This window comes from Schistocerca cancellata, chromosome 7 (assembly GCF_023864275.1).
Source record: "Schistocerca cancellata isolate TAMUIC-IGC-003103 chromosome 7, iqSchCanc2.1, whole genome shotgun sequence".
NCBI classification, from domain to species: Eukaryota; Metazoa; Arthropoda; class Insecta; order Orthoptera; family Acrididae; genus Schistocerca; species Schistocerca cancellata.
The window spans coordinates 252,310,968-252,323,619 of NC_064632.1; the positions used below are offsets into that span (position 1 = coordinate 252,310,968).

The 12,652-nt window shown below is 38.2% G+C and overlaps 1 protein-coding gene across 1 annotated transcript in view; it reads left to right on the forward strand.

Annotated features, from left to right (window-relative positions):
- The window catches only part of LOC126092214 (WD40 repeat-containing protein SMU1), a 114,381-nt gene that overhangs the window by 58,188 nt on the left and 43,541 nt on the right, over nucleotides 1–12,652 (forward strand). The window contains exon 7 of the mRNA XM_049907710.1: nucleotides 5,742–5,965. Coding sequence (XP_049763667.1) covers nucleotides 5,742–5,965 — 224 coding nt within the window. The remainder of the gene's footprint in view (nucleotides 1–5,741; nucleotides 5,966–12,652) is intronic.

Sequence of the window (12,652 nt, forward strand, 5' to 3'; positions counted from 1 at the left end):
TTTCGAATGTTTTGTGTTGGCTAGCTGTTGTCCCCCCCCCCCCATGAACCATGGACCTTGCCGTTGGTGGGGAGGCTTGCGTGCCTCAGCGATACAGATGGCCGTACCGTAGGTGCAACCACAACGGAGGGGTATCTGTTGAGAGGCCAGACAAACATGTGGTTCCTGAAGAGGGGCAGCATCCTTTTCAGTAGTTGCAGGGGCAACAGTCTGGATGATTGACTGATCTGGCCTTGTAACATTAACCAAAACGGCCTTGCTGTGCTGGTACTGCGAACGGCTGAAAGCAAGGGGAAACTACAGCCGTAATTTTTCCCGAGGACATGCAGCTCTACTGTATGATTAAATGATGATGGCGTCCTCGTGGGTAAAATATTCCGGAGGTAAAATAGTCCCCCATTCGGATCTCCGGGCGGGGACTACTCAGGAGGACGTCGTTATCAGGAGAAAGAAAACTGGCGTTCTACGGATCGGAGTGTAGAATGTCAGATCCCTTAATCGGGCAGGTAGGTTAGAAAATTTAAAAAGGGGAATGGATAGGTTAAAGTTAGATATAGTGGGAATTAGTGAAGTTCGGTGGCAGGAGGAACAAGACTTTTGGTCAGGTGATTACAGGGTCATAAATACAAAATCAAATAGGGGTAATGCAGGAGTAGGTTTAATAATGAATAAAAAAATAGGAGTGCGGGTTAGCTACTACAAACAGCATAGTGAACGCATTATTGTGGCCAAGATAGACAAAAAGCCCATGCCTACTACAGTAGTACAAGTTTATATGCCAACTACCTCTGCAGATGATGAAGAAATAGATGAAATATATGATGAGATAAAAGAAATTATTCAGGTAGTGAAGGGAGACGAAAATTTAATAGTCATGGGTGACTGGAATTCGTCAGTAGGAAAAGGGAGAGAAGGAAACATAGTAGGTGAATATGGATTGGGGGGGAAGGAATGAAAGAGGAAGCCGCCTTGTAGAATTTTGCACAGAGCATAACTTAATCATAGCCAACACTTGGTTCAAGAATCATAAAAGAAGGTTGTATACCTGGAAGAATCCTGGAGATACTAAAAGGTATCAAATAGATTATATAATGGTAAGACAGAGATTTAGGAACCAGGTTTTAAATTGTAAGACATTTCCTGGGGCAGATGTGGATTCTGACCACAATCTATTGGTTATGAACTGCAGATTGAAACTGAAGAAACTGCAAAAAGGTGGGAATTTAAGGAGATGGGACCTGGATAAACTGAAAGAACCAGAGGTTGTAGAGAGTTTCAGGAAGAGCATAAGGGAACAATTGACAGGAACGGGGGAAAGAAATACAGTAGAAGAAGAATGGGTAGCTCTGAGGGATGAAGTAGTGAAGGCAGCAGAGGATCAAGTAGGTAAAAAGACGAGGGCTAATAGAAATCCTTGGGTAACAGAAGAAATATTGAATTTAATTGATGAAAGGAGAAAATATAAAATCGCAGTAAATGAAGCAGGCAAAAAGGAATACAAACGTCTCAAAAACGATATCGACAGGAAGTGCAAAATGGCTAAGCAGGGATGGCTAGAGGACAAATGTAAGGATGTAGAGGCTTGTCTCACTAGGGTTAAGATAGATACTGCCTACAGGAAAATTAAAGAGACCTTTGGAGAGAAGAGAACCACTTGTATGAATATCAAGAGCTCAGATGGCAACCCAGTTCTAAGCAAAGAAGGGAAGGCAGAAAGGTGGAAGGAGTATATAGAGGGTTTATACAAGGGCGATGTACTTGAGGACAATATTATGGAAATGGAAGAGGATGTAGATGAAGACGAAATGGGAGATAAGATACTGCGTGAAGAGTTTGACAGAGCACTGAAAGACCTGAGTCAAAACAAGGCCCCAGGAGTAGACAACATTCCATTTGAACTACTGATGGCCTAGGGAGAGCCAGTCATGACAAAACTCTACCATCTGGTGAGCACGATGTATGAAACAGGAGAAATACCCTCAGACTTCAAGAAGAATATAATAATTCCAATCCCAAAGATAGCAGGTGTTGACAGATGTGAAAATTACCGAACTATCAGTTTAATAAGTCACAGCTGCAAAATACTAACACGAATTCTTTACAGACGAATGGAAAAACTGGTAGAAGCCGAGCTCGGGGAAGATCAGTTTGGATTCCGTAGAAATGTTGGAACACGTGAGGCAATACTGACCTTACGACTTATCTTAGAAGAAAGATTAAGAAAAGGCAAACCTACGTTTCTAGCATTTGTAGACTTAGAGAAAGCTTTTGACAATGTTAACTGGAATACTCGCTTTCAAATTCTGAAGGTGGCAGGGGTAAAATACAGGGAGCGAAAGGCTATTTACAGTATGTACAGAAACCAGATGGCAGTTACAAAAGTCGAGGGGCATGAAAGGGAAGCAGTGGTTAGGAAAGGAGTAAGACAGGGTTGTAGCCTCTCCCCGATGTTATTCAATCTGTGTATTGAGCAAGCAGTAAAGGAAACAAAAGAAAAATTCGGAGTAGGTATTAAAATTCATGGAGAAGAAGTAAAAACTTTGAGGTTCGCCGATGACATTGTAATTCTGTCAGAGACAGCAAAGGACTTGGAAGAGCAGTTGAACGGAATGGACAGTGTCTTGAAAGGAGGATATAAGATGAACATCAACAAAAGCAAAACGAGGATAATGGAATGTAGTCAAATTAAGTCGGGTGATACTGAGGGAATTAGATTAGGAAATGAGACACTTAAAGTGATAAAGGAATTTTGCTATTTAGGGAGTAAAATAACCGATGATGGTCGAAGTAGAGAGGATATAAAATGTAGACTGGCAATGGCAAGGAAAGCGTTTCTCAAGAAGAGGAATTTGTTAACATCGAGTATAGATTTAAGTGTCAGGAAGTCATTTCTGAAAGTATTTGTATGGAGTGTAGCCATGTATGGAAGTGAAACATGGACGATAACTAGTTTGGACAAGAAGAGAATAGAAGCTTTCGAAATGTGGTGCTACAGAAGAATGCTGAAGATAAAGTGGGTAGATCACGTAACTAATGAGGAGGTATTGAATAGGATTGGGGAGAAGAGAAGTTTGTGGCACAACTTGACTAGAAGAAGGGATCGGTTGGTAGGACATGTTTTGAGGCATCAAGGGATCACAAATTTAGCATTGGAGGATAGTGTGGAGGGTAAAAATCGTAGAGGGAGACCAAGAGATGAATACACTAAGCAGATTCAGAAGGATGTATGTTGCAGTAGATACTGGGAGATGAAGAAGCTTGCACAGGATAGAGTAGCATGGAGAGCTGCATCAAACCAGTCTCAGGACTGAAGACCACAACAACAACAGCTGTTGTCCATTCGTCCATACAGCCGAACTTCCCGGACTGAGTTGGTAGAATACCAGCTACATATAAATTAAACAGGTGAGGAATGAGGATGGATCCCTATGGCGAGCTGTTATTCAGTACTTTTGCACAGTTACTGTCTTTTCCTGTAGTTACAGTAAATGTCCTTCCAGCTAACATGTTGTCAGTTACTTTTGTTGTCCATCTGCTTGAAATAAACTGTAATAATGTATAAAACAGGTCATGCCTCCAAACTGTGTCATATGTTCCACTTAGATCAATGAAAGCTGGTCGTGGTTTCTGTTTCATTTGGTATCCTGTTTCAGTAAATGTTTTAATGATAAAACTTGATCAGTGCAGCTACATCCTGGCCAGAATCCAGCTTCAACAGGAAGTTTCTGAAAGATCACTGTACTACTCCAGTTTTGTAGAATTCTTTCAAGGAACTTATAAATAGTGTGATTGGGTGATAGTTCTTTGGCTGGACTGATGGCTTGCCAGGTGTGAATATTGCTGTGATTTTTTTATTGCTTTATTTTTTGTGAGGTTGGACCAGATATAATGTCAGAGAAGAAACCTACCAGGAATCTTTTTGCATAGTTCCAACGATACAAAAGAAATTCAGGATGGATTGTATCACTTCCCATTGCTTTTCTGTGTTTTTGAGTTTTAAGAGCAGCACAAACTTCAGATACAGAGAAAGTTCTTGAGAACTCAGGTTGTTTGTTAGTGTTCTTATTGAGTGGTATATGTTGGCACCTGATGTATCTTGTATGAATTTTATCCTGTGCCGGCCACGGTGGCCGAGCAATTCTAGGTGCTTCAGTCTGGAACCATGCAACTGCTACGGTCGCAGGTTTGAATCCTGCCTCGGGCATGGATGTGTGTGATGGCCTTAGGTTAGTTAGGTTTAAGTAATTCTAAGTTCTAGGGGACTGATGACCTTAGATGCTAAGTCCCATAGTGCTTAGAGCCATTTGAACCTCCCCCCCCCCCCTCCCCCTGTGGTGCTCTGGATGTAGACAGTTAAATGTTCATTCATCCTTTGCATCATAAGTTATTGCCTTCTGCCCAGTTTACGACAACTTCACCATTTTCATTATAAGGTGATTAATTAGAGTACAGTGAAGTATTGTGTGTTGTGACAAAGCAAGCTGGGATATTTTTACTTCCCCTCTTGTTTTGCCATCTGCCTCCTTAAAATTCATTTTTCCATGTCTGACTGATTAACATTAACATATGTGAGTATAATCTGCATTTTCATAAAAGAGAAAGGTTGGCCCTCAGTGTTAAAGAATATAACACCAGCTCTACTTTTGTGCTTGGTTTTATGTATGTAATTGATTTTTAATTTATTTTGACTATTACTAGTTAATGTCTTTTATTATAGGGTGAAATCAGTAATTGTTTCATAACTTAAATTCCATTGTTGACAAATATAAATTCTGTACTAATTATAAACATTTGGAGGACCAACAGATAGCATCCTTAAAGTATTTATTTGGCTCTATTCGAAAATACGTTAGCAAAGCCAGCTCTTAATTAATTCCAAAGTAATTACCAGTTTTGTCCAAAGTGTTGTTTGTGTAACTATATCTGTTAATTTCATCATTGAAACAAATAATTCAGCCTAACTCTCGTGCGAGAAGAAACCGTAAGAACCAATTTTTTGATATATGCAGTTATTTGAATGAGTTTCAATTTTAATTTCTGTAAATTACATATCAAACAATGTATAGTTTCAGTGCCTATTATTGTGAGGATGTATAAGGGCCTGATTTTTGGTCCTGAGACAGTCAGTCCACGGCCTGTTTTCAATGAGAAACCCATATTGGTTAGATCAACAACAATGCATCCATGAAATAAGTGTAACACAATTGGGCCATGTGTTAAAACAATGACAGTATCTGTTCAGTATGTACCATGTTATTCTGCAAGAACTGTGAACTGTGTGGTTAGGTTTTTACTGCTGTTAGATGTTCAACAGTAAACTATTGTAGCAGAATGCTGATGTATGCCTGCACACTATTAATAAGGCTTATCAAAAGTTAACCAATAGTGCACTGACCACACTAATTGTGTATATTGGGGGGGGGGGGGGGGTTGTGAGCAGTGAAAGTAAAGAACTATGAAACACAACTGTGCATCTGTTGACTACATTATTTAAAGTAGTCAGTGTTGATCTTCCACCCTCTATTTTTCAGCCAGTATAACAAAGCAGTACATTGACACCAAGGACTGTCAATGAAGAAATAAAGCAGGCAAATGTCACAGTGTGTGTGTCGAGAGCAGGGGCGAGATGTACTGTATTTTTAAATTTAAGTAATTGTTGTGTATTTTGTTTCTGATTTTATAATAAGTCACTTGTCATTGAAAAGGATAGAATAAAACATTCATTATTTTTTAAATTGCAGGATAATTTCATGATGATGGAAGAAGCAGTTCTGTGTATGTCATTCAGCCGTGATTCAGAAATGTTAGTATCAGGATCCCAACAGGGCAAAATCAAGGTATGGCGTGTGCAGACTGGGCAATGTCTTCGGCGATTCGAGAAAGCTCATTCAAAGGGGGTTACATGTCTCCAATTTTCCAGAGATAACAGTCAAGTCCTGAGTGCATCTTTTGATACAACTATCAGGTGAGGAAATATTCAAATTTATTGTGATTTTCTTCTTCATTGCATGTCTTATGTTTACAGGAAGATGGAATGACTTGCCAGTATTTGCCTTCAGGATGAATAATTCCTAGGACTGCTAATGGAAGTGCATACAATATAAAATATTAATCCCAACTTTCAAAACTTGCATGTTCTCTCTTGAGAGAGGAAAGGTTGGTAAGGTTGGAAGGGGGGGGGGGGGGGGCACACACACACACACACACACACACACACACACACACACACACACACACATACATACTCTCTCTCTCATCTAGGCTCTGAGCAATCTCCCTTCCAGTGCCCCCCCCCCCCCCCCCCCCCCTTTCAATTTTTCTTTTTCCACCCTTCCCAACCAATCAGAGAGAAGAAAGAATGTGCAAGTTCTGAAAGATGGGATTAGCATTTTCTGCTGTTAATATATATATTCAAAGTACATTTTGCCTCATGAAGGTAAATATTAGCACATTATTCTGTCACTTTGTAATTTAAACAGTTTTCTCAATTGAATTTTTCCATTGATGTGTGTGATACGTACAAAGCAGCCTGAGCTTAAAACTTGAAGTTCTGATCATTGTTATATTATTTGCCATTTCATTATCAATTTCTGGATATTAGAACTTGCGTGATGCATTCTCATTGAGTGAGACATGATGTTCTCATTGAGAGAAATCATAAAGTGGACAAGAGCTCACACAACCCACTAATATTTCAGTAGATGTTATGGTGTAAGATATCACTTTGGTAAATTACCAATGAATGGTGGTCACCACCACGAAAACAGTTTTTACTTCAAATAGTGATTTACACTGGTATACTGCTTGGGAGTTTTATCTTGTTTGTGTATGATTTCTGGTGCAGTTGGAGACATTGCTTCTGCAAGGCGAGGCTGTTGCTCTAAAGATAACTGTCATTGAAGTTGTACTGAGCACATCTAATATCATAGCACATAATGTATATGAACATTATGTGAGGTTTTTAAGTACTGTAATTGATGGTTCAATATAATCACATATGAGAAGGAGCGATTTCTGTTAATTTAGTAGCGCGTCAAAAATTACATAAGCACTTTCAGATTTTCAGCACAGATGTAGTTGTGGGAGAGAAGTAGTCATCCATCAAGAGAACGGCACGGCATAGCTAGATGATAGTTCAGGTGATATCCATACAGAATTTAAGGGTGTAAGAAATACTAACCTGAATTTGTACACAGTTTCCACTTACGTAACTCAACAATGTGAAGTGCCAAGAAAGATACTGGTTAAATTATTAAGACTGTTACTAAACAATGGAAAATCCAGGATAGAATGTAACAATATTATGAAAAGGAAAGTTGCTACTCAACATATAGTGGAGATTCTGAGTCGCAGATAGACACAACAAAAAGACTGTTACAAATAAAGCTTTCAGCCAGTAAGGACTTCTTCAAAAATAGATGACACACACACACACACACACACACACACACACACACCACACACACTCACGCAAACCCAACTCACACACAAAAGCTTTATTTGTGACAGTCTTTTTGTTGTGCCTATCTGTGAATCAGCATCACCACTATATGGTCAGTAGCAACTATTCTTTTCATAATATTGTAAGAATGATATTGTCATTATTAAACTTGCGAACTAGAGTCTGATAGTGTATCTGTACCACCAACATGCCTTTGTATAAAAAACATGGTGGGCCAGGATTTTCAGTATTTGTTGACTTGTAGATCTAAGTTATTTCAATTTGTGTATTTGTAAATTAACAAGAGAAACTTTTTTTGTTCCTGGGGTACAGTGATTGCTATTGCATGTCTGGCATTGAGACGCATAAGGTATCAAATATACTTTCGTGACGGATGAAATAATTCACACACTTTAATAACATTAAACAAATTTGTAATAACATTAAACAAATTTGTGGTGTTAGTAGTAGATGTTTACATTTCAATATGAGAATCTCACCACAACAGAGGATTTCTAGTTAACATTTCAATATGAGAATCTCACCACAACAGAGGATTTCTAATTTTACTGTGTCACTGGTCATGCCATTGATTTCATTATCTAAGATAATGTAAGGCTTTAGTTAAAATGTAACGTTGGAATCTCAGTCAACCCTGTGACTTATCTCAGTAGGTAGACTGAAGAAAGGCAAGCTTAGGTTTATAACATTTGTAGCTATAGAGAAATTCTTTGATATTGTTGAATGGACATACTTTGAAATTCTGAAGGTAGCTGGGATTAAATACAGAAATGAAAGGTTATTTACAACTTGTATAGAAACGCGGGCTGCAGTTATAAGTCGAAGGAATGAAAGAGCAGAGTTAGTTGAGAAGAGAGTGAGACAGTGTTGTAGCCTGTCCCTGGTGTTATTCAATCTGTACACTGAGTAAGCAGTAAAGGAAATGACAAGAAATTTGGAAACAGGCTTAAAGTTCATGAAAGAAGATAAAAACTTAAAGAAATATTTTATGGAGCTGGTATTGCACAGCTTTAACGCATTTTAAAAAATGCATTATGCAATACACTGCTGTGTCAGTATATTTTATTAGAGATGACCAGTTTTAATCTAGAATCAGACCACCCCTGGGTCCAAAAACCATCTTAGCTATACATTTGCATAATTGGAATAACAGTTATCAGATGTACATGGTTCCATTGCTAATAATAGCTGTATATATGTAACATACATGTCCATTTAACCTCATAATTTAATTTAATAACAATAGGATTGTTGTATGCAAATAAAAATGGACTCATCTACGTGCACGGAAATCAGTACTAAAAGAGATGTAGGTGCAAAGTGTTGATTAATCTTGGTGATACAGATAAATAAACGAACAGATTAGCACATAAGGTAGAAAACAGAAACAGTTTGAATCAGATGGATGACAAAGAAGATTGAGAAGAGCGTTACATAAGAAGGAATGGTGGCCACATGGGCTAATATAACAACAAAAACAAACAATTTTTGACAAAATAATATAATTGAATAGCAGGGTGTATATGACCCGGGACAACCGGGAGATTCGGGAAAAACCCGGGAATTTTTTCATCCGGGAGAAAACCGGGAAAAACCCGGGAATTTTTTATAATTCCGGGAATTTTTTGTTGTTTTAGTTTTCCGTTAAATTTTTTTATTTTTTAACCGGTAAGAACCGATACTCTAACAAAGTGTATTACTGTATCCCGCTAATGCAGAATAATACCACGGCATTAAAACATGAACGAGAGAAAAAAAAAAAAACAAAATTAAAATTTAAATTGCAAAAGAAATGCGCCATATAAAATAACACAGTGCACGTACAAGCGTCTGCCAATAGCAAAATGTGTCAAAGGCTTTAGGAAGACTATGTAATGATTCATAACAACGAATAGCCTCCGATGAGCGTGACGTCACAACTGTTTACATTGGATTCATTTAAGCAATTATGAACAGGCTCATGCACGCGCGCAGTTGTGTCGCATATGAGTAATAAATACCTTCTCCCGCTTCTGGCTACAGGAATGTGGCTGTTGGCTGTGTAAGCAGCAGTAGCAGCAACCACCCACATGGGGTACCCGGAAAAATTTTACTGGCGCGCCCAAGCTGCCAGATTCACACGTGCGCAGCAGGCTCGGATGCAAACCGGGGTATCTGAACTGGGCAGCAGTTTCGAGGGAGGGGACAAATTTATATTCTTGAGGAAAAATCCTTGTTTCACAAAGCACCTAGCATCCAGCCCACGTTGATCTATCGATTATTCATATGATTTTGAAACGCACCCCTGCTGGTTTTTGGACATTTTTGAACACATTTTAAATTGATTTCTGAATGAATTATAAGTTGATTTTTGAATGCGTGCATAGTGTACGTGATATCTCTGCCAGGGGAATCCTCATCGCATCTAGAAATGAAATTTCCTGCAGACAAAACGGGACGGGGCTATACGAGCTGAGCGGAATAAGGTCGAACCGGTGAATGCCAACTGCTGCTTGTTTATGTGGTTGATTCGGTTTGAAAATTTTCGCTGTTGTTACAATTACTAGCGAAATCCATAGATTCAGACTACCAGAGTGGAAATAAACGACTAACAGGATTAACAGGTAAGAAATATTATGTATTATCTTCTCGGTGTATCGAAGAAAGTGAAAGTCTGACGGAAAATGTTAGACCAGATTGCTACACTAGACAGGGCCAGCTGTAGTCCCTGGCTAGCAGCCGCTTAAGTTCCATTCTGGGAGTAGCGCGGGAACGTATTATACAAACACATAGTAACGACTAACGGAGAATAATCACTGGATAACTAAACCGGTGACTGGCAGGATTAGTAAAGTTAACCGGAGAATGAGTTTTGACAGTGGTAGGAATAGTTACAGAATTAGTGATGACAAGATTATTTGTTAGAATAAGGAAGGATAAGAAACGGGGACATCACACAAATTATGGAAGAATATGACGATTCCAAGTTTATACAAAAATTTCGTTCTACTACCTTTTGGTCTCGTTCGAGAGAAATTGGAGCGTATGAATGAAATGTGAAACTATTTCCTGACATAAAGCATTTTGATTGTAGTAGGCCAAATAGGTATTTTGTATTGGTACTTCATGGATTATATTGTCGTACTATAAAAATGATCATTATTGCCAAAACTGTCTCGCTTATTTTGTGTGTATTACAATTGCTGCAATATTAGAAAGGCCTATTTTGTTTTTTCCAGCACACAGTGACAAAATAGACCTAATCAGATCGATAAACCATACCAGTCTTGGGTACTGTTTGTATTAATAGCTTTTTCAGTATTATACAATATTTTAATTTTTCATGTAGCTAAACCTTTGACGAACTTTGAGGTAATAGTCCTTTCCCAGAAATGAAAGCACACCATGTAAAGCTGTAGCAAGATTAGAGAGAAAAATCGCTAGGACATGAGGATTGAAGAAATGTGTACTATCTTGCCTGTCTCTTGTCTTTACTGGTTTTAGGTATCTTATATTTAATTTGTCACACAGAAGAGCAAGTTATTAGTTAATAGACAAAAAGAGTCCAGATTTTCTGAAGAGTTCTTGTTCTCCCGGTTACAAATAATCCCGTCCAGTATTAATTGCATTTATTTTTAATTTTTTAGAGGGGCAGGATGTCAAACCGGCCGACTGGAAGCAGGAGAGGCTCTACAGGACATTTTAATTTCCACTATCCTGAAATAGTTTGATGGCATACATTGCAAAATATACATGTTTGAGTTCCACAGAGCGCAATACAGTGACGTGCGGTATAAGAATGTTGTTTGAAGAGGCGTGGCACTTCACTTCGACACAATTAAGACCAAATAACATATCTTAAATTTCCTCGAAGATATATGTTTACTCTTCAGAAGGGAAAAGGTTTTTATTTTTATTTTTTTTATTTTTTATTTCATTTTTATTTTTGAGGTGCACAGAGCAGTCTAAGTTATAGCGGGGCGGGGGGTAGTCTCCACGTGACCCGTGTTTACATTTAGTGATTTTTCTATTTCCTCTTTGTTTACTGCTCTCACGTCAAATGAAAACAAGACGGATTTATGTGGCTGGAAGCTATCAAGTGAAGTAAAACACATTCACATAATTACAGAAGGCTAAAATATGTTACTAGTTTCAGATTTTATTTTATTTCCACCTTTCTGACAGTCAAGCATTAATCACCTTGCAGAACAATAAAGTTATTTTTGACAGTTTGCTAAAGAAATTTGGCCTTTATTAAGCTTACCTGCTGAGGCAGTAAATTTATTTGAAACGAAGTGTTTAATTCCACACTATTGGCTAGTTTCAACTGTTCGCTGCATTTCAAGTGCACATTTTCATCTTCGAGCAAGTATGGCATTATGCCATAATAAAGAACCAAACATGAGATAATACAGTACTGGTACTCCTAGAAAATTTACGTCCCGAAAACCATACCGAAAAGCTTAATATCAGGTCGAGGCCTACGTCATTGGGAATCTGGACATACGAATGTGCGCTCTAAGGCGAACTATGCATTTTAGTATGGTTCACGAAATTCCGATGCTCATGGAGTATCCTACGAAGTTGTGTTTCTTTTATGACATAATGTAAGTAAGATCTTTTAATGTTTTACACCTATGAACATATGGGCTTCCTACGTCACCGTAGCTGCGCAAGCGCGGTGACGCCTATTTTCTGGCGCTCTCTGGCAACTGCTGAAATGAATCTACGTCTAACAGGTCGCGAGAAAATATTGCGAATTGTGGTTCGAAAAGCGTTATTCCCATCTTTTACGCAAGATGAACTATGTAGGAGAATGTACGATGAATTTCTTAAATCACAGAGCGTTTGCTCTCATTTAAAAATCAACTCTCATGATGAGTCATTTAGAATAATTTTGAGCCCAGAAGATCAGAGATTTATGTCGGTATTAAAAATTTTACTGGCGTATTTGTATGATGTATCGTAAAGTTTAAGATGCGCTAAACAGATCAACATTATATGTGAAAGCTTAGCTTCTCTTGTAGCTTATTAATCTTAGAGACAAATATTTTATGCAAAAGCTTTGCTTTTCTTGTAGCAACACTATGTATAGTAACTTAAACCATTAACTATTCCTGTTGGTGGAATTCGAATTTATACTTCGTAATACGAAAATTTGCAGCGTATATGTTGCTGCATATCAAAGATCTTTCCAAAACGTGTTTTTTT